The sequence below is a fragment of the Salvelinus fontinalis genome, chromosome 6, assembly GCF_029448725.1.
Source record: "Salvelinus fontinalis isolate EN_2023a chromosome 6, ASM2944872v1, whole genome shotgun sequence".
NCBI classification, from domain to species: Eukaryota; Metazoa; Chordata; class Actinopteri; order Salmoniformes; family Salmonidae; genus Salvelinus; species Salvelinus fontinalis.
In genome coordinates this window covers 2,292,732-2,315,803 of record NC_074670.1, presented here as the reverse complement: position 1 = coordinate 2,315,803, position 23,072 = coordinate 2,292,732, and the positions used below count along the sequence as shown (strand labels likewise).

The window sequence follows — 23,072 nt, the reverse complement described above, 5'->3', positions numbered from 1 at the left end:
CACATTAGCTTCATATGACTCCCTAACGCTCGCGACTCTTCAGGAACAACTTACACAGACGGAGGAGAGAACGGTGAACTGAACGGACTGCGCCAAAATGTTAAGCTACAAATTGAAATTTAAACTAAAAATAAAAATAAATAGTTATAAATGTATGTGAGTATTACTGACGGTGGCTCTCGATACTGGCTAATATTTAACATGATACAAATTGTAAAATTACAAAACAAAAGTTACAATTAACACATTTTAAAGCGCATACACCAACTCGGCAGATTCAGCCCTTACTTGGGTGTCCAAATTTCATCCATGCAAATTACGAGGGCACTCAAAATGCTGAATAACGACACAGCTATTTATAGCCTATTTGACGGTGGAAGAGGAGCCACAAATACATGGCACGTCGATACGGTTTTCAATTTACTTCCATACGGGCTGGTTTCACATTCGTCTCCAGGGATCATCAGGACACATCATCTAGAACAATTGCTGTGTGTGTTTACAATCCCCTTCTCCAAACAGATGACTCATTTAGCTAGCTCTTATTAACAGCCCGTATCTATTTACAGGGCATGGAGATTGCTGTTTTTTGTCAAATCGAAGAGAAAAAATATAAATTTTTCCACTTGGAACTGGCAGGTTCGCTCGTCCTTACTCATGGTTTCCTCGCACGTAAAGGTGGTGGAATTACGTCTACATCCGAATATGGTTTATCTGTCGACACACCTCCGCCTTCATTTCTCTGATCTCCACCAGAACTAATAGCAGGTGAATAGCGTGCTGTTCTCAGGCTTAAGTTCAAAGGTTAGAATACGCATAGAGATGACAGCGCATAAAAAGGGAATTACTTTCCATTAACGAGCACTTAACTTGGGTCAGAATCCGGGCCCCGATGAGCTACAGGATAGACAGCTGATTCTGAATCAATCACTATTACAGGAAAAAGGCTACTTTAATTAGCCACTTTACAAGCTAGCTAGCTACATTTAACAACTACTTGTAAATGTTTCTTATTAAATATATACGAAATAGAGCTATAGACTACAGCCTGACATTGGCAATCAGTTAATTGTTAAATTTTTTATTTCAGTATGGAGTCAGATATATTTTATTTAACTTTTATTAACCAGGCAAGTCAGTTAAGAACAAATTCTTATTTTCAATGACGGCCTCGGAACAGTGGGTTAAACTGCCTTGTTCAGGGGCAGAACGACAGATGATTTACCTCGTCAGCTCGGGGATTCGATCTAGCAACCTTTCGGTTACTAGTCCAACGCTCTAACCACTAGGCTACCTGCAGATGAGGGGACTGTGTTTCATGAAGCCATTAGAAGACTGTTGCTGAACTCCTGAATGTACATGGTGGGCAGTGGGCTGACTGGTGGGCAGTGGGCTGACTGGAGGGCAGTGGGCTGACTGGTGGGCAGTGGGCTGACTGGTGGACAGTGGGCTGACTGGTGGGCAGTGGGTTGACTGGTGGGCAGTGGGCTGACTGGAGGGCAGTGGGCTGACTGGTGGGCAGTGGGCTGACTGGTGGGCAGTGGGCTGACTGGTGGGCAGTGGGCTGACTGGTGGGCAGTGGGCTGACTGGTGGGCAGTGGGCTGACTGGTGGGCAGTGGGCTGACTGGTGGGCAGTGGGCTGACTGGAGGGCAGTGGGCTGACTGGTGGGCAGTGGGCTGACTGGTGGGCAGTGGGCTGACTGGTGGGCAGTGGGCTGACTGGTGGGCAGTGGGCTGACTGGTGGGCAGTGGGCTGACTGGAGGGCAGTGGGCTGACTGGTGGGCAGTGGGCTGACTGGAGGGCAGTGGGTTGACTGGTGGGCAGTGGGCTGACTGGTGGGCAGTGGGCTGACTGGAGGGCAGTGGGCTGACTGGTGGACAGTGGGCTGACTGGAGGGCAGTGGGCTGACTGGAGGGCAGTGGGCTGACTGGTGGGCAGTGGGCTGACTGGTGGGCAGTGGGCGAAGCTGGTGGGCAGTGGGCGAAGCTGGTGGGCAGTGGGTTGACTGGAGGGCAGTGGGTTGACTGGAGGGCAGTGGGTTGACTGGTGGGCAGTGGGCTGACTGGTGGACAGTGGGCTGACTGGTGGGCAGTGGGTTGACTGGTGGGCAGTGGGCTGACTGGAGGGCAGTGGGCTGACTGGTGGGCAGTGGGCGAAGCTGGTGGGCAGTGGGTTGACTGGAGGGCAGTGGGTTGACTGGTGGGCAGTGGGCGAAGCTGGTGGGCAGTGGGTTGACTGGAGGGCAGTGGGTTGACTGGAGGGCAGTGGGCTGACTGGTGGGCAGTGGGCTGACTGGTGGACAGTGGGCTGACTGGTGGGCAGTGGGCTGACTGGTGGGCAGTGGGCTGACTGGTGGGCAGTGGGCTGACTGGTGGGCAGTGGGCTGACTGGTGGGCAGTGGGCTGACTGGTGGGCAGTGGGCTGACTGGTGGACAGTGGGCTGACTGGTGGACAGTGGGCTGACTGGTGGGCAGTGGGCTGACTGGTGGGCAGTGGGCTGACTGGTGGGCAGTGGGCTGACTGGAGGGCAGTGGGCTGACTGGTGGGCAGTGGGCTGACTGGTGGGCAGTGGGCTGACTGGTGGGCAGTGGGCTGACTGGTGGACAGTGGGCTGACTGGTGGACAGTGGGCTGACTGGTGGGCAGTGGGCTGACTGGTGGGCAGTGGGCTGACTGGTGGGCAGTGGGCTGACTGGTGGGCAGTGGGCTGACTGGTGGGCAGTGGGCTGACTGGTGGGCAGTGGGCTGACTGGTGGGCAGTGGGCTGACTGGTGGGCAGTGGGCTGACTGGAGGTATGTAGCTATCCAAATTATTTATAATAAATTATTTATCATAAATCTCAGTGATTCAATTGCCTCCCTAATCATTACATGACTTAACACACTAGGTTTTGCTCAGTCTGGCAGTAACCCAACTATTATGTCTGCATAGCATGTTGTCTTACTTTTGGAAGATTAACTCATTTCCGCAGATGACCTCGCGTTAACATCCGCAGATTACCTCACGTTAACTTCCGCAGATTACCTCACGTTAACTTCCGCAGATTACCTCACGTTTTTGCTCCTTTTCTCTTCTCATGAACCACAGTACTGCTCAATAAGGAAGTCATCAACCCATAGGCTACAGTACTGTTCAATAAGGAAGTTCTCAACACATATGGAACAGTACTGTTCAATAAGGAAGTCATCAACCCATATGGACCAGTACTGTTCAATAAGGAAGTCATCAACTAATATGGAACAGTACTGTTCAATAAGGAAGTCATCAACCCATATGGAACAGTACTGTTCAATAAGGAAGTCATCAACCCATATGGAACAGTACTGTTCAATAAGGAAGTCATCAACCCATATGGAACAGTACTGTTCAATAAGGAAGTCATCAACCCATATGGAACAGTACTGTTCAATAAGGAAGTCATCAACCCATATGGAACAGTACTGTTCAATAAGGAAGTCATCAACCCATATGGAACAGTACTGTTCAATAAGGAAGTCATCAACCCATATGGAACAGTACTGTTCAATAAGGAAGTCATCAACCCATATGCTACTGTACTGTTCAATAAGGAAGTCATCAACCCATATGGAACAGTACTGTTCAATAAGGAAGTCATCAACCCATATGGAACAGTACTGTTCAATAAGGAAGTCATCAACCCATATGGAACAGTACTGTTCAATAAGGAAGTCATCAACCCCTATGGAACAGTACTGTTCAATAAGGAAGTCATCAACCCATATGGAACAGTACTGTTCAATAAGGAAGTCATCAACCCATATGGAACAGTACTGTTCAATAAGGAAGTCATCAACCCATATGGAACAGTACTGTTCAATAAGGAAGTCATCAACCCATATGGAACAGTACTGTTCAATAAGGAAGTCATCAACCCCTATGGAACAGTACTGTTCAATAAGGAAGTCATCAACCCATATGCTACTGTACTGTTCAATAAGGAAGTCATCAACCCATATGGAACAGTACTGTAGCCTAAATCAGTCAGCCAGAGTTGGTACCAAGATTAACGTGGGCCATCAATTCCAATAAAGATGCCTCCCTGGCCACTAGTGCATATTTCAAAACTATTGGCCTAAACTCACCGAAGGCGAGCGTGCGAGGCGTGTGATTTATATTATAATGCATAGTTATGAATAACGATGACCCAACCGAAGCAGGGTGGTCGGACCGATTTACGCCTCGCTCATTTAGAACGGGACTCTATTTTAGTGTTTTATCACTGGAGCTGTAGTCACAACAAAACAACACAAATGTGGTCATTATGAACTATTTCTGGAGCTCATTTGAATTGGAAGCGGTAACTACGGGTTGAGGCTTTACCATACATGCTAATTGAATTCATCCACTTATGGAAACAACATGGCTATCAGTAAAGATGACTGGAGATATGGACCATCCTGCTAGTGGGAGTGTCACTGCTCTGCCTCTCCGGTCCTTTCCACCCGCCTCGCTCTGCTCGTTCCGCCCGTCCGCTTTGGGTGAGTTTTCCCGCTTACGTTTGCATATAATGACAATCAAATCTAAAAAAAAAAACTATGCTGGTATTCATATGACCAATATTTAATCGTTTAATATATTATATCGTTTGCTAGAAATATTACTATTTATTAATTGCCATAATTAATCAATAACACCAGGGTTCTATATGGAACCCATTTTGTTTCCGTTTATGATCAGAACCCTTGGGGTTCATGTAGAACTTTATAACAAGGGTTCTGTATGGAACATATTTTGTTTCTGTTTACAAGAACCCCTAGGGTTCTGATCATAGAACCTTATTAAAACGGTTCTATATAGAACTCTTAAGGGTTCCATTTTTGAAGCAAGTCACAGATCCCTGTTTGGTTCAATATGCAATTTTTTCCCCAAAACAGTTTAGGGACTTAGCTAGCCGCTCCGTGGAGCGTGAAGACAGAGTGGGGGCAGAGTGGGGCCGAGTGAGGGCCGAGTGAGGGCCGAGGGGGGGCCGAGTGGGGGCCGAGTGGGGGCCGAGTGGGGGCCGAGGGGGGGGGCCGAGTGGGGGCCGAGGGGGGGGCCGAGGGGGGGGGGCCGAGGGGGGGGCCGAGGGGGGGCCGAGGGGGGGCCGAGTGGGGGCCGAGTGGGGGCCGAGGGGAACAATGAACCACTTCTCTAGATGTCACTCCGTGTGGCCCTCAGAAGAGTGTGCGTGCGCGCATGTGTGTCTACCGCTCGCGGGTGTACCAGGGAGAGCGAGCGGCAGTGGGAGTGAGGGAGAGCGTGTGTCTACCGCGTGCGGGTGTACCAGGGAGAGCGAGCGGCAGCGGGAGGGAGGGAGAGCGTGTGACTGAGCGCGAGGTGGCTGTTGTGCGTGCCAGCCGTGTGCCAGGCTGTGTGGCCACTACTCAGACCCCCTCGCTTTTCTTTCTCTTTATCCCTCTCGTTCTGTCTGCCAGGGACCGGAGACAGGATCTCGGCTGGTCATGTGAAAGGAGGACAGAAGGTCTGCTAAGACTGTGTGTGTGTGTGTGATGTCGCTCCTCTTGCATCAGTCAGTCACTCATTTACAGGGATTTGTTCTGTCTTGTTTATCCTGCGGATAAGGCTGGTGTGGGTATATACTGGCAAGGCCTGCTGCATTCATTCAATATGTAAATCAACAATCTACAGACTGTTCCAAGAAGCAGATGCCACAGTACCAGAGAGACAGAAAGCAGAGGAGAGAGGAGGGATTGAAAAAGGGAGAGAAAAAGAAAGGAGGGATAGAGAAAGAGGGCGAAAGAGGGAGAGAGAAAGCGGGTGAGAGAAAGAAAGAGGGAAGGGTGAGAGAAAGACAGATGGGAGGACGTGAGAGAGGAAAATAGGGCGAGAGAGAGAGAGAGAGAGCGAGAGTGTGAGAGTGCGAGAGAGTGAGAGAGAGTGCGAGAGAGAGAGAGACAGAGAGAGTGAAAGAGAGACAGAGAGGACTAATGAGTTACATACAGGTTGTCTGGTACCGTTGAGGGTTGGAGTCTGTCTGCATCCCAAACAGCACCCTATTCCCTACATTGTGAACTAAAAAAAAGTAGTGGACTTGGTAGAGAATAGGGTGCCATTTGGAACGCAGCCTAGGTCTTGGTCCTGCAGTTGAATAGAGTGTTAATTGCATTAGCATTGCATCAGAATGTTTTCAGATCCGTCTCTACAGAGCTCAACTTTTAGAGGGAAATAAATCCTTTACAACGTATCGAACTGTGTGATTATGGAAAGGCACTCTTTCACTACAGCCTGAAATTCAATACTATTTGCATATTCATTAGGATTAAGATTACACAGAGCAGTTTAAGTCAATTTGTAATTTGGTATTTTACTTGAGAGAGGCAGTGGGCAATGTGCTGAAAATGATCAGTGATTTGTGATTAGGAAAATAGAGATTTGAATGAAACCCTTCAATCCATCCGGCATATAAAAGACACGGTTCAACTCAAACTCAAACCAGACTTCTTCCCTGATGACTTCTCAGCTTTATACAATAACAAATCACATACTGAGGCTCTTTCAGGAGTGAGAGATTAAATACAACACAATTCAACACGTCAAAAATGGTTTCTAATTCCCTACACTTTTACACATATATGCAATGCAAATGATGTCTGTAACTTTAAGGCACAACATATAAATCACACACTCAGTCAGTCCATTACCGTCACCGTCCACTTCAACCTTTTCTTCAATTAAACGTCAAGAATTCAAGGTGCTAAACTTACATTCCTTACAAATTAGAGCTCAGATCCATAAAATGCCAATCTAATTCCACCGTACTGAGGTGCCTAAGTGGAATAGGGAGAGTCCAGGAGAAGAGGAATCAGAGCATTCTAAGAACTCAAAGTGTTCCATTCTGAGAACTTTTAGAGACTCTAGAACCAGCTGCTGTTCCAGTAGGTTTGAGGGAAGGATATCTATCCCAGTAAGAATTAGACATGGAAGATAAGTTTCCATTGTGTATCATTGAGATACATGTGGATTTTAGTTTATATGTTATGTTTTCAATGCTCTACTGCTGCAAAGTCAACTTCCCTCTTGGGGGGGGGGAATGTTTGAAACTTGAACACGAGTCCACCGTCGCACCCAAACCTGCTGGGTGAAGTACGGGTTTCATAAAGTATTTGAGGATATATTTATTTTGTTTGAACTTTGTGAGGGGCACTTGAGTTCTGTTGGAGTTAGAGGTTTGAGCCCTCCACGATACCGGGTAAACTCAACTAATACAAATACTTTAAAGTTATTGATTTAGGTATTTTGGTACAAGTCCATGAATCAAGTTCCGCTGAAGTATTGTGTTTGACCCAGGACAGCTAGACCAATCAGCTATCAGATACTCCTCTGTACCCCTCCCCCCCTCCCTCCTATTGCAGTGGAGGCCAAGAGCAGCTCAAGTAGTATTTGACAAATGTGTTTGAGCCAAACCCCCAGAGCTATAGGTTCACAGCATATCTTCTGGACCCCGTCTAGTGGTTTCATGGTACCGGGCCAAAGTAGGAGCTAAATTAAGAGCAGCTCAAGTGTTCAAAACTATTTAACAAATGTGTTTGACGCAGGACAGCTAAAACCAACCAGATCTATGTAAAAATAGTGCACTACTTTTGACCAGGGCCACAGCTAAAACCAACCAGATCTATATAGAAATAGTGCACTACTTTTGACCAGGGCCACATTCCTAAATAGGGTGTAATTTGGGACGCAGGTACAGAACAGCTCCAGCAGCGTTCGAGCCGAGTGGAGCAGTGAAGGGTTAAACCTCCTGTCGTAGACGGAAATCATGATTCTGAGGAGACGAAAACACTGGTTACCTCCCCCATGCTCATCAGACACACACACACACACACCTTCTATCTGCCCACCCCCCCTGACTCCCACCTCCTGGCTACTAGGCCCGTTTCACCTTCCCACAGTATCCCACGTGACCTAACGACGCTGATGAAGAAGGAAAAATAATCAAAATGCAAAACACTTCCTGTTTTAATCTGACCGTATTTATGCAAATGAGCCAGCAGTGTGTTCTCCAGCGTTCTCTCGGTGGAATCAGGTCTGTTGTTCTGTTCTGTTCTACTGCTGCCATCAGAAATACTGGATGGCAATGTACATGGGAAAATGCTGAAAGTAAGCAGTGGACCCAAAAGCCCCTAATCAAATGACTCTGGTGTGAATTAAGGGTGTGAGGGGAGGGGATAGGATACATCACAGCACAGCTGGCGCTTTGTAGCCTGGCAGGGGGGGGACCTAATCTCCCTGCAGTACCTCTGACGACAGGCCCTTTATGAGGGGGGACCCAGGTGAGAGAGAGGGAGGGAGAGAGGGAGGGAGAGACAGGGAAGGAGAGAGGGAGCGATATTAGCAGAGAGAAAGAGAAGAGAAAATAAAGAAAATAAAAGTACCTGCTATGGCCATTAGAGATGACATCACGAGACCCATCTTCACGTTTCACCTCGTGGCTCTTTAGACGTAAGGATGAAAGACAGTAGCCAATGAGGCCTACCCGCTCTAGCCTACCGCCCAATGAGGTCTACCCGCTCTTGCCTACCGCCCAATGAGGCCTACCTGCTCTAGCCTACCGCCTAATGAGGTCTACCCGCTCTGGCCTACCGCCCAATGAGGCCTACACGCTCTGGCCTACCGCCCAATGAGGCCTACACGCTCTAGCCTACCGCCCAATGAGGCCTACACGCTCTAGCCTACCGCCCAATGAGGCCTACACGCTCTAGCCTACCGCCCAATGAGGCCTACACGCTCTAGCCTACCGCCCAATGAGGCCTACACGCTCTAGCCTACCGCCCAATGAGGCCTACACGCTCTGTCCTACCGCCCAATGAGGCCTACACGCTCTTGCCTACCGCCCAATGAGGCCTACACGCTCTGGCCTACCGCCCAATGAGGCCTACACGCTCTTGCCCACCGCCCAATGAGGCCTACACGCTCTGGCCTACCGCCCAATGAGGCCTACACGCTCTAGCCTACCGCCCAATGAGGCCTACGCGCTCTAGCCTACCGCCCAACAAAACAAACCCGGAGAACAAAACAACCACGGATAACAAAACAACCACGGATAACAAAACAACCACGGATAACAAAACAACCACGGACAACAAAACAACCACTGACAACAAAACAACCACGGACAACAAAACAACCACTGACAACAAAACAACCACTGACAACAAAACAACCACGGATAACAAAACAACCACGGACAACAAAACAACCACGGATAACAAAACAACCACGGATAACAAAACAACCACGGACAACAAAACAACCACGGACAACAAAACAACCACGGATAACAAAACAACCACGGATAACAAAACAACCACGGACAACAAAACAACCACGGACAACAAAACAACCACGGACAACAAAACAACCACGGACAACAAAACAACCACGGATAACAAAACAACCACGGATAACAAAACAACCACGGATAACAAAACAACCACGGATAACAAAACAACCACGGATAACAAAACAACCACGGATAACAAAACAACCACGGATAACAAAACAACCACGGATAACAAAACAACCACGGACAACAAAACAACCACGGATAACAAAACAACCACGGATAACAAAACAACCACGGATAACAAAACAACCACGGATAACAAAACAACCACGGATAACAAAACAACCACGGATAACAAAACAACCACGGATAACAAAACAACCACGGATAACAAAACAACCACGGATAACAAAACAACCACGGATAACAAAACAACCACGGACAACAAAACAACCACGGACAACAAAACAACCACGGATAACAAAACAACCACGGATAACAAAACAACCACGGATAACAAAACAACCACGGATAACAAAACAACCACGGACAACAAAACAACCACGGACAACAAAACAACCACGGATAACAAAACAACCACGGATAACAAAACAACCACGGATAACAAAACAACCACGGACAACAAAACAACCACGGACAACAAAATGTGCTAAAACACACTTCCCTGTCCTCCCATTCTCTCTCTCTCTCTCGATCACCATCTAACACATTAGCACAACCACACGGCCCATCATCACACACACACACACACACACACACACACACACACACACACACACACACACACACACACACACACACACACACACACACCTATGACCTCCTGCTCCCTGTCCCGCTCTTATCACCGAGGAGTCTGCCCCAGCAGCTCACAGTAAGATCAATGACCCTGCAGAGGAAGTGGCAGTTTAGAAGCAGGTGTTTGGAACCACGACACACACACACACACACACACACACACACACACACACACACCAGGAGCCTCAACATTCCCCTCTGGAGCCGCTTCGTACTGCAGACGCCCGGGGCGACAGCCTCTCACTTCAATTAGGCTGGTAATTAGCAGCGCGGCCTAGCAGTGTGAATAAGCCCAGCACTTCTGTAGCTAGTGCTGGAACAAAAGATGCCCGGACCTCTGAAATTACCATAGCATCTGAATCATTGATACATTATATTACATTAGCCCCTGGTGTGGTAATCTATTGTTGGTCCCGTTGGCCTCGTTATGGCTGAGTCTGATAAGACACACTATTTCAGATGGCCAAAAAAAACCTGTGCAATATATTTGTGTCATTACCAATTTAGCCTAAAGTGGGCTAACTAAGAGCTCTCAGCAAGAGAGAAGGTCAAACAGAGACAAAGCCTCAATATAGCAGCCAACAGCTGAGGCCAGAGAGGCTACTTACTGGGACTGGCTCACTAGATGTCTGTGTATCATCATATGAGGCCATCCTCTGCTCTGTTCAGTCAGTCAGAACGTATGAGAGGCCAGCCTCTGTTCTGTTCAGTGAGGATGTCTGAGGCCAGCCTCTGTTCTGTTCAGTTAGCGAGGATGTCTGAAAGCCTGTCTGAGAGCCTCTGTTCAGTCAGTCAGTGAGGGCGTCTGAGGCCATCCTCTGCTCTGTTCAGTCAGTGAGGACAGCACAGCCCGTCTCTCTCAGCACTACCCGTTTATCCTTCACATTGACATCTAGTACCGTGTGTCCCACAAACTGTTAATGTACGTCACTGTACTGCCAAAAATAAACATTACACAGATTGTGTTGGCTATATAAAGGTTATTCCTGTTAGGGTTAAATGGAAATACGCATCGGGCTGAAGAATACAATGTCAACTAATGTCATTACTACTAATGTCAACACAGGGCCAGGCTAGTCAGCCAACATCTGTCCCTGTGTCTGTCCGTCTGCCAGGCTAGTCAGCCAGCCTCTGTCCCTGTGTCTGTCCGTCTGCCAGGCTAGTCAGCCAACATCTGTCCCTGTGTCTGTCCGTCTGCCAGGCTAGTCAGCCAGCCTCTGTCCCTGTGTCTGTCCGTCTGCCAGGCTAGTCAGCCAACATCTGTCCCTGTGTCTGTCCGTCTGCCAGGCTAGTCAGCCAGCCTCTGTCCCTGTGTCTGTCCGTCTGCCAGGCTAGTCAGCCAGCCTCTGTCCCTGTGTCTGTCCGTCTGCCAGGCTAGTCAGCCAACCTCTGTCCCTGTGTCTGTCCGTCTGCCAGGCTAGTCAGCCAGCATATGTCCATGTGTCTGTCCGTCTGCCAGGCTAGTCAGCCAGCATATGTCCATGTGTCTGTCCGTCTGCCAGGCTAGTCAGCCACCCTCTGTGTCTGTCCGTCTGCCATGCTAGTCAGTCAGCCTCTGTCCCTGTGTCTGACGTCTGCCAGGCTAGTCAATCAGCCTCGGTCCCTGTGTCTGTCCGTCTGCCAGGCAGTCTGTCCGTCTGCCTGTCCGTCCGTCCGTCCGTCCGTCTGTGTGTCCGTCTGTGTGTCCGTCTGTGTGTGTGTGAAGCACAGAGCATGTTGTTATCTGCCTGACTGAATCTGAACTCCGTCTATGAATGTCATTCCTCAGAGGCTCAGAGACGCGTGACATTTCCTGCCTCTGTCCGTGTCACAGATGACTCTTCCTACAACTCCTCCGTTACATGCTATAGTCACTATTTCACTTGTTTACCCTTAAAAAACACTGGGTTTTGTGCGTATAGGGGGAAAATGGTATCACAGTACAAAATCAAAATGTTTCTACAGCAGCTGAGAGATCAGTTGTTTTGAGTGCGACAGGAAATAAAACTGTAGATATCAGTGGGAAAGACGTCGGACTTAATATCATGTTTTTACTGTCTCCAGTGTTCTCAACCAGGTTTCTTTTTCAGGGGTCCAGTATCGTGTGAACCCTGCCTCCAGGGATGTGCGTGAGTGACGAGAAGAAGAGGGGGAGGAAGACTAGGAGAGGAAGAGGAGTACAGGGGCCTTACTTGATAGAGTTTCTGAAGTGATCTTCGGCCGGGTTTTTCACAGTGCAGCTGTTGAGTAGCCACAGATCAGCCTCTGCTGGGTCCTCTGGAGGGAGGGAGAGAGAGAGAGGGAGAGAGAGAGAGAGAGAGAGAGCGGGAGAGAGAGAGAGAGAGAGAGAGAGAGAGAGAGAGCGGGAGGGAGAGAGAAACAGCGGGAGAGAGGGAGAGAGAGAGCGGGAGAGAGAGAGAAACAGCAGGAGAGAAAGAGAGAAACAGCAGGAGAGAGAGAGAGAAACAGCGGGAGAGAGAGAGAAGGAGCGAGACAGAGACAGAGAGCGTAAGCGAAGAGAGAGAGGTGGAGGGAAGACAACAGAAGTTCAGTATTAGATCAAATCAGAGCTCAACAACCCAGGACCGTTCAGCCCGTTCCACACACCCATTAATAATGCACTTCTCCAGTTACTGCAATTAAATGTGTGTCCTCCCCCTCCTCCTCCCTGACCAGAGCAGCGAGGGGGAGGCGAGGTTTAATACGATGCCAGGATCAGCTGGACCTCAGGGGGATAGTGGGAGTCCTATCCTCCATACCCCAGCCTCCACTCTATCTGCCAGGAGACATGTCACACTGTGTAATAAACACACACACACACACAGTATGATTCTAGGCCAGCCTGCCTGGCGCAGTGCAAGCCTCCTGCATCCTCCCACACCGCTGAACTAGATATTTCACTTACTATCCATTACCCAGCCTCACTGAAGCAAAAACAGGCCCTGTGTCGCTTGCTCACACACACACACACACACCCTCCCCCCCGTGTCGCGCTCTGAGGCTCTAAGGGAGGCGGGCTCTCACGCAACACACGGGTCGCAGGCAGGGAGAACCCAGGAGCCACCCCGACACCCCCTTCTTGCCTTTCCTCGCCTCAGATAACACAACATATCAAAGGCCTATAGCCAGAGCGAGGAGGCAGGGATAGGCCAGGCACCTTAGGACACCCCCTCCCCCTCCCTCATCACATCCTGGAGAGAAGCTATAGTAAACAACGACAGAGGCTAGGCTGCAGAGTGTAAGCCTGATGGTATGTAGGACACCATTAATTCCATATAGCATCCTATTCCCTAGATAGTGAACGACTTTCAACCAGAGCCCTGGTCAAGAGTAGTACACTAAATCAGGAGTCGCATTAACTTCACTATATCTGCATTTTTTTCAAAAACAGACACCCCCCCAAAACAAAATCTGCGTTTTAAACCATTTGACAAGTTTATAATATTGAAAATCAGTGTTTGTTGGTTCAGTAGAGAATCAGGGGCGTACAAATCGTTTTTCACACAAATTAAATTAGTGGAAAACATTTGACAGAAAAAAACACTTTATTTTCATCAGATGACAAGTGCAAAACTATTTGGCGAACAAAAATGTAAATTTTTTGCAAAAACGATGCGTGGCTCTCATTTCTCCTGTTTATCACCGGGAAAAAAATATTTGGCCTTTTGCATTCATGATTTGGAGCAAACAGTGAACAGAGGTTATATAACAGGATGTCATTAGGAACAAACCCACAGTGTAAAAGGTTATATAACAGGATGTCATTAGGAACAAACCCACAGTGTAAAAGGTTATATAACAGGATGTCATTAGGAACAAACCCACAGTGTAAAATGTTATATAACAGGATGTCATTAGGAACAAACCCACAGTGTAAAAGGTTATATAACAGGATGTCATTAGGAACAAACCCACAGTGTAAAAGGTTATATAACAGGATGTCATTAGGATCAAACCCACAGTGTAAAAGGTTATATAACAGGATGTCATTAGGAACAAACCCAGTGTAAAAGGTTATATAACAGGATGTCATTAGGAACAAACCCACAGTGTAAAAGGTTATATAACAGGATGTCATTAGGAACAAACCCACAGTGTAAAAGGTTATATAACAGGATGTCATTAGGAACAAACCCACAGTGTAAAAGGTTATATAACAGGATGTCATTAGGAACAAACCCACAGTGTAAAAGGTTATATAACAGGATGTCATTAGGAACAAACCCACAGTGTAAAAGGTTATATAACAGGATGTCATTAGGAACAAACCCACAGTGTAAAAGGTTATATAACAGGATGTCATTAGGAACAAACCCACAGCGTAAAAGGTTATATAACAGGATGTCATTAGGAACAAACCCACAGTGTAAAAGGTTATATAACAGGATGTCATTAGGAACAAACCCACAGTGTAAAAGGTTATATAACAGGATGTCATTAGGAACAAACCCACGGTGTAAAAGGTTATATAACAGGATGTCATTAGGAACAAACCCACAGTGTAAAAGGTTATATAACAGGATGTCATTAAGAACAAACCCACAGTGTAAAAGGTTATATAACAGGAAGTCATTAGGAACAAACCCACGGTGTTAAAGGCTACAGAACCCCTGTTGCTGTGAAGGCAGTGGTACAGTAATTGTTGTTGACAGAAGTAAAACCAGAACTAAATGTACAGTAAAAACGGGGAAAATTAGAAAAAACAGAAAAGAGCAGCAGGAAGTCCTCCGGCTAAACTAGCGTGGTGGGAATGACGCCCACTGGTGTGAGAAATGAGGCGTTTACCAAAAACGCAACAGCAACAAACATGATCAGTTCTAAATCACTTAACATCCGCAAAACATTGGGGGGAGAAAATACGAGTCACGACACTAAATCTAATGCCAGATTAGTTTAATGCAACTCCATACTGTGTGTGTGTGCCTCTCGTTGTGTTCATCACCTGAGATGACTGTTCCATCCTTTTAACAGATTGTTTACTGTGAGAACTTACCCCATTACTCTTCCAGAAGCAGTAAAACACTGTACTGATGAACACAAGACTTAAAACACACAGCGCTCTGCCAGCCTAGGACATTAAGGTGAATTAACTACTTGGCCATTAAACCAACCTAAGCAGGAAGATATTTATTTTTATTTAACCTTTACAGATATCTTGCTATGCTAAAACCTTGTAAAAGAACCATGGGAGTATAAAAAAATACACCGTTCTGGTAAAAGGGGACCAGAAATGGGGTTAAATTAATCACTTATTAAGGAAAGAAAGTGGAGAGTTGTGTTTTGTTTATCTTGGTGGGAAGTGGAAACGTCCGTGACTCCTGGAAGATACTGTTGTTTCACTGCCTGGAAGTCTTTTCATTTGGTTTCTGGAAAACTGAGTCTTCAGATGGAGGTTATCTTCCTCTGTGACCATAAGCAACGCGCACGGGGACAGGCACTGCAAATCAACTCTACTGCCCCCTTCTGGTTTGGAGTGTTTTAACAAGGCTGAGTGGCTGACGACTTCAAGGTTTTTTTGAAAACCCTTTATTTTGATCTTCTGAGGTTTTGGTAACTTCCTGCTCTTTCGACAGACTCCGGCTGAACTGAAGACGACGCAGAGTTAAGGGAAAAAATGGCGAAGTATGTGGCGTACGTTTCTCAACAGATCCTTTAACCGGAAGGGGGCGTGGCGTTTCCACTCCGTCGGGGGCGTGGCGTTTCCACTCCGTCGGGGGCGTGGCGTTTCCACTCCGTCGGGGGCGTGGCGTTTCCACTCCGTCGGGGGCGTGGCGTTCCCACTCCGTCGGGGGCGTGGTGCTAGAACACCTTGTTTGTTTCAGGGGCAACAAAGTTGCATCACGTTCGTTAAGAGTCCATGTTACCGCAGAAACGGACCGCCCCACATTTGTTTTATTTAATCTATTTTTTTAAAAGTTATGACCGTTATTTTATTTTTATGCCGGTCTTCATCCGTAACCACTTTGTGAACTGTCAGATAAATATCAGCAAGATAGACAAGCTATAGCTAGCTAGCTCTCTCTCACCGCGTCTCATCTGACGTATCTGAACTGGGCTTAACATATCTAATCTTCCAATGAACCATCACACAGCCCTTTTCAGTAACTGTTGGAGATCTCTGTATAGCAATTTGCAACAGTGTTTTCATAAATATAATAATCAGCAATATAATCTGGGGAAGAAAAGTAGGATTCATTTCACAGTCTGAAACCATAAAAGTAGGATTCATTTCACAAGTCTGAAACCATAAAAGTAGGATTCATTTCACAAGTCTGAAACCATAAAAGTAGGATTCATTTCACAAGTCTGAAACCATAAAAGTAGGATTCATTTCACAAGTCTGAAACCATAAAAGTAGGATTCATTTCACAAGTCTGAAACCATAAAAGTAGGATTCATTTCACAAGTCTGAAACCATAAAAGTAGGATTCATTTCACAAGTCTGAAAACATAAAAGTAGGATTCATTTCACAAGTCTGAAACCATAAAAGTAGGATTCATTTCACAAGTCTGAAACCATAAAAGTAGGATTAATTTCACAAATCTAAAACTACAAGTAAAACAATATTTTTCTGGGACAGAAAGACACAGACTCTTCTTGGACAGGCAGATCAAAGCGTTCTGTAGTGGCGAGGGGTCGGGAGCGACCCAGACGAGGGTTGGCACAGTCAGCCCTTCACAGCCACGCCAGCTGCACATCAAGCTCGGCATCAACACAACCTGAGCCCTGCAAAACAACCCGGCCCCCTGGGACGTGTTCCTTGAATACAGAGAGACAAACACACAAACAAAAGGTCCCTGATCCACAACCCACAGCACCTATAGATCTCTGCAGAGGTTAACTCACTCTACCTTAGAGCCACACACACACACACACACACACACACACACACACACAGCAGCTGCAGGCTGGGAGTAGCCTCAGCTGTGGCCCGTCTCCCCTCCACCTACGGGTTTTCCTCCTGAGTAAAAAACAACAATAACAACCCCTCTATCACCATGACAACCCCTCTATCAGTGTGACCCAGTTATTCCATAAGGACCACCCCTCGCCTGAAACCATCGGCAGACCAGGACACTAGGTTACCTAGTCTAGCTACACAAAATGAGTCTGGAGAAGGGAAACACCAAGCTAACGATCATCCCGTCACAGAGGCAGCTCTTACACATAGGCCTAACACAGAAATTCACTGTTTCCAGGCACATAAATAGCCCAGGATGCATCCCAAATAGATTCCTATTCTCTATATAGTGCACTACTTTTGACCATATCCCATAGAGAAGAGTAGGGTGCCATTTGATCTGGTGTAGTGTTTTGTAAAGATCAATAAATCATTTAGTTGACAAAGGAGGAACATTGTGTTTAATATTAGGTTGGTTTCCTGGAACTCTGTGACACTAATTATGTCACAAGTGGCATAGTCAGAGTCAGATGATACTCAGGGTGAACTAAAGTCAAAATTTCAAATTTATTTATATAGCCCTTCGTACATCAGCTAATATCTCGAAGTGCTGTACAGAAACCCAGCCTAAAACCCCCAAACAGCAAGCAATGCAGGTGTAGAAGCACGGTGGCTAGGAAAAACTCACTAGAAAAGGCCAAAACCTAGGAAGAAACCTAGAGAGGAACCAGGCTATGAGGGGTGGCCAGTCCTCTTCTGGCTGTGCCGGGTGGAGATTATAACAGAACATGGCCAAGATGTTCAAATGTTCATAAATGACCAGCAGGGTCAATTAATAATAATCACAGTGGTTGTCGCGGGTGCAACAGGTCAGCACCTCAGGAGTAAATGTCAGTTGGCTTTTCATAGCCGATCATTCAGAGTATCTCTACCGCTCCTGCTGTCTCTAGAGAGTTGAAAACAGCAGGTCTGGGACAGATAGCACGTCCGGTGAACAGGTCAGGGTTCCATAGCCGATCATTAAGAGTTGAAAACAGCAGGTCTGGGACAGGTAGCACGTCCGGTGAACAGGTCAGGGTCCCATAGCCGATCATTAAGAGTTGAAAACAGCAGGTCTGGGACAGGTAGCACGTCCGGTGAACAGGTCAGGGTCCCATAGCCGATCATTAAGAGTTGAAAACAGCAGGTCTGGGACAGGTAGCACGTCCGGTGAACAGGTCAGGGTCCCATAGCCGATCATTAAGAGTTGAAAACAGCAGGTCTGGGACAGGTAGCACGTCCGGTGAACAGGTCAGGGTCCCATAGCCGATCATTAAGAGTTGAAAACAGCAGGTCTGGGACAGGTAGCACGTCCGGTGAACAGGTCAGGGTTCCATAGCCGATCATTAAGAGTTGAAAACAGCAGGTCTGGGACAGGTAGCACGTCCGGTGAACAGGTCAGGGTCCCATAGCCGATCATTAAGAGTTGAAAACAGCAGGTCTGGGACAGGTAGCACATCCGGTGAACAGGTCAGGGTCCCATAGCCGCAGGCAGAACAGTTGAAACTGGAACAGCAGCACGACCAGGTGGACTGGGAAGGCAGCTGTAGTTTCTGTAGTTTGAGGCATGTTCTGGATGTACTGGGATCTGTCAGCAAGTCAACCATCTGATGATATAATCCAACTTTAAAAATCCCTCTGCCATTTCCTGATTGCTAAAATTCTAATGGTTCGCCTAATTTCAGTTTCTGTGAGAAAACAAGGAAGTATAGTGTGTAGAGACTTCATTGTTCCATCTTAAAGCGCAGGGAAATATATTTTCCAGAAGAAAAAAATATTGTATTTTTCAGGTGTTTGAAGCTGGTGTACAAAACAAGGAAGTAAAATATATTAAAAACTAAACTAAACAGGACGCGTAGAAATAGTTCACATAGAACATATCTACTGCTGCTTAGACTTGCATTCAATGCAAATGACAGATCTATAACACACATTTCTATGTGAATTTGGTCTGATCATCCAAAAAAGATACATATTGCAGCTTTAACTAGAGGAGGCCGTGTTAATGTAGAATTCAGCGTTTTTCACGCAGAACAAATATATCTATGCAGCGATTTCTAAAATTCTTCCTGTTGTCATTACTGCTCAGCTTCAGTCACGGTTCGCACCAAATCATGAATTTAAAAAGGACTCATTTTGTGCTTCAGTTGCATTCCTCCACTCGGGGGGGGGGGGGGGACTAAAACCTACTGCAGTCATAGTTTCAGGACATAACTCATTGTTCTTTCTATAGTTTGAGGCGTGGGATGTTCTGACCCATCCTGTCTGCCTTTTGTTCAGCGGCTACAATATCAGGGAAGTGCGAGTAGTGACGGTTTTGGCAGATGTGAATTCTGTTGTTGATTATAAGCATGAAGCTGTTCTGGTGTGAATGATGATGTCATATAGCAGACTAACTCTCGTTACCTTGAACCAGTGACACAGTCAGTAACTAAAGACAAACGCTTATATTTTACAAGGTCATTTATTTATGTTTCTTTTCTTTTTAAAAAGCCCATTCTAGTGTCAGAAAGGATAATTGAAATGTGTGTAATCCCCTTGATAAAGCCCACTATAACAACAGCTGTACTGGTTAAAAAGCGTCACATGGAACCGTACGACGGCCATTCATATAAAATCACTGGATCGATTGGTTAAGGGGTTAAAATTATATTTTATTTCCTTTCTATAATAACATCCAACAACATTGTGGTGACTTGTTTTTGAGGGTGGAGGAACGCAGAAACACCCAGAGCAGTTTGAGAGTAAATAACGGAATACAAAGAAACTCTATTTAAGACTAGCGGCTTCCTAGCAGCACAAGGGCACATAGCAGGGATACATTCATGACTTATACCTCCAGCCTCTAGATCTACTGAAGACAATACAACATGGAGCTACGGGCATAAACACAGGGAGGAATTCACAGGCACGTAGGAATAGGGGGGGGGGGGGGGGTAGTTCTCACCAATCTGTAGGGCTAACGAGAGAGAGAGAGAAAACAAGCGAGTGAGGAAAGGAGAGAGAGAAAGTGAAAAGGAGGGAAGGAGAGAGGGAAGGAAGGGAAGGAGAGAGGGAAGGAAGGGAAGGAGAGAGGGAAGGAAGGGAAGGAGAGAGTGAAAGAAGGGAATGAGCAAAAGAGAATGTGAGGGAAGGAGAAAGGGAGAGAGCTTTTTGTTATTTTAATTTTTTTTATCTGATTCTCAGGAGGCTGTTCCACTGGTAACCATCAACACACCCTCACTAAACACTACTGGCGTCAGGCCTGTTCAGTACAAAGCAACACACACACACACACACACACACACACACAAACACACACACACACGTTCACTCTCTCCCTCAGTCACACACTAACCCTTCCACTCACTCACTCACTCCCCAGGCCCAGACAACTGTCTGATAAAGCCTCTCTATCTGCATCTATATAGCGGTGTCTTACAGCCTGACGTGGTTCAGCTCAGACTCTGCCAAGGAAAAGGAACTGAGCTCCATTCCCTGGCCTCAGACCCAGACAGAACCAATCCACCGCGGCCCAAATGGAACCCTATTCCCAAAATACTACACTACTTTTGAGGAACCCCATAGGACTCTGGTCAAAAGTAGTGCACTAAATAGGGAATAAGCGTGCCATTTGGGTTACCAAGCTCACTTCACAGGAGGGGAAAGCGCAGCATAAGCAGCAGCGGTCCAGATTGGTGACCCTCTAGGTCAGCCGTGTGCATTACCCATAAATCACAGTTCTTGGTGAACAGGCCCGTGGTATTACCCATAAATCACAGTTCTTGGTGAACAGGCCCGTGGTTTACAGGCCAGGATATACATCTATAGCAACAACAACATGGACAAAAGCAGCTACTCACAGAAAAGACAAAGAGAGAGAGGGAGAGGGGAGAGAGGGAGGGAGAGGGGAGAGAGCGAGGGAGAGGGGAGAGAGCGAGGGAGAGGGGAGAGAGCGAGGGAGAGGGGAGAGAGCGAGGGAGAGGGGAGAAAGCGAGGGAGAGGGGAGAAAGCGAGGGAGAGGGGAGGGTAGACAGCGAGGGAGAGGGGAGGGTAGACAGCGAGGGAGAGGGGAGGGTAGACAGCGAGGGAGGGGAGAAAGCGAGGGAGGGGAGAAAGCGAGGGAGGGGAGAAAGCGAGGGAGGGGAGAAAGCGAGGGAGGGGAGAAAGCGAGGGAGAGAGGGAGAGGAAACAGGAGTTTCATCTCTACATATGTTGCCATTAACAGTTCTTATGAAACGTAAACATTTCCTGAGGGGAAAGAATAACACTGAACCAGTCAGGAAGGTAATGCATATAGATCCAAATGTCTTCTACTGTATGTCACGTTGCTGTAGTTTTAAAAGGAACAGAGCATCATAACCATTTATCATCTCCTTCCTGCCCGGCTGCATCGCCGCCTGGTAGGGAAACTGCTTGGCATCCGACCGTAAGGTCCTACAGAGGGTAGTGAGTACTGGCCAGTACATCACTGGGGTCCTACAAGGTCCTAGGTCCCGTAAGGTCCTACAGAGGGTAGTGAGTACTGGCCAGTACATCACTGGGGTCCTACAAGGTCCTAGGTCCCGTAAGGTCCTACAGAGGGTAGTGAGTACTGGCCAGTACATCACTGGGGTCCTACAAGGTCCTAGGTCCCGTAAGGTGCTACAGAGGGTAGTGAGTACTGGCCAGTACATCACTGGGGTCCTACAAGGTCCTAGGTCCCGTAAGGTTCAACAGAGGGTAGTGAGTACTGGCCAGTACATCACTGGGGTCCTACAAGGTCCTAGGTCCCGTAAGGTCCTACAGAGGGTAGTGAGTACTGGCCAGTACATCACTGGGGCCAAGCTTCCTGCCATCTAGGACCTCTAAACCAGGCCGTGTCAGAGGAAGGCCCTAAAAAGACTCCAGACACCCTAGTCATAGACTGTTCTCTAGGCTAACGCATGGCAAGCGGTACCGGAGCGCCTAGGCTAGGTCCAAAAGGTTCCCAAACAGCTTCTACCCCCCCAAGCCATAAGCCTGCTGAACATCTAATCAAATGGCTACCCGGACTTTTTACATTGACCCCCCCCCCCCCTCCCCTCCCCCCCTTTGTTTTAACAATGATGCTACTCTCTGTTTATTATCTATGCATAGTCACTTTACCCCTGCCTACATGTACCAATTACCTCTAACCTGTTCCCCTCACATTGACTCGGTACCGTAACACCCTGTATATAACCTCCACATTGACTCGATACCGTAACCCCCTGTATATAGTCTCGTTATTGTTATTTTATTGTGTTACTTTTTATTTTATTCTTTATATAGTAAATCATTTCTTAACTCTATTTCTTGAACTGCATTGTTGGTCAAGGGCTTGGAAGCGAAGAATTTCACGGTGAGGTCGACACCTGTTGTGTTCGGCGCATGTAACAAATAAAATGTGATTACCATGCAAGAGGCTCTCAGCAAGGGGCCAGAGAGGGGCTCCATAGAGCCAGGAGACAGAGGACAGCAAGGGGCCAGAGAGGGGCTCCATAGAGCCAGGAGACAGAGGACAGCAAGGGGCCAGAGAGGGGCTCCATAGAGCCAGGAGACAGAGGACAGCATGGGGCCAGAGAGGGTCTCCGTAGAGACAGGAGACAGAGGACAGCAAGGGGCCAGAGAGGGGCTCCATACAGCCAGGAGACAGAGGACAGCATGGGGCCAGAGAGGGTCTCCGTAGAGACAGGAGACAGAGGACAGCAAGGGGCCAGAGAGGGGCTCCATACAGCCAGGAGACAGAGGACAGCAAGGGGCCAGAGAGGGGCTCCATAGAGACAGAGGACAGCATGGGGCCAGAGAGGGGCTTCATACAGCCAGGAGACAGAGGACAGCATGGGGACAGAGAGGGGCTCCATAGAGACAGAGGACAGCATGGGGCCAGAGAGGGGCTCCATAGAGCCAGGAGACAGAGGACAGCATGGGGCCAGAGAGGGGCTCCATAGAGCCAGGAGACAGAGGACAGGATGGGGCCAGAGAGGGGCTCCATAGAGCCAGGAGACAGAGGACAGCATGGGGCCAGAGAGGGGCTCCATAGAGACA

At 47.5% G+C, this 23,072-nt stretch overlaps 1 protein-coding gene across 2 annotated transcripts in view; it reads right to left on the bottom strand.

The window, feature by feature from the left end:
* Positions 1-23,072, bottom strand: part of cdkal1 (CDK5 regulatory subunit associated protein 1-like 1) — an 815,078-nt gene that overhangs the window by 677,663 nt on the left and 114,343 nt on the right. For both annotated transcript variants that reach the window (XR_008759828.1, XM_055924595.1), the window contains exon 4: positions 12,297-12,381. Coding sequence is in view for 1 of the 2 variants with exons in the window: in XM_055924595.1 (XP_055780570.1) it covers positions 12,297-12,381 (85 nt within the window). In the remaining variant the exon portion in view is untranslated. The remainder of the gene's footprint in view (positions 1-12,296; positions 12,382-23,072) is intronic.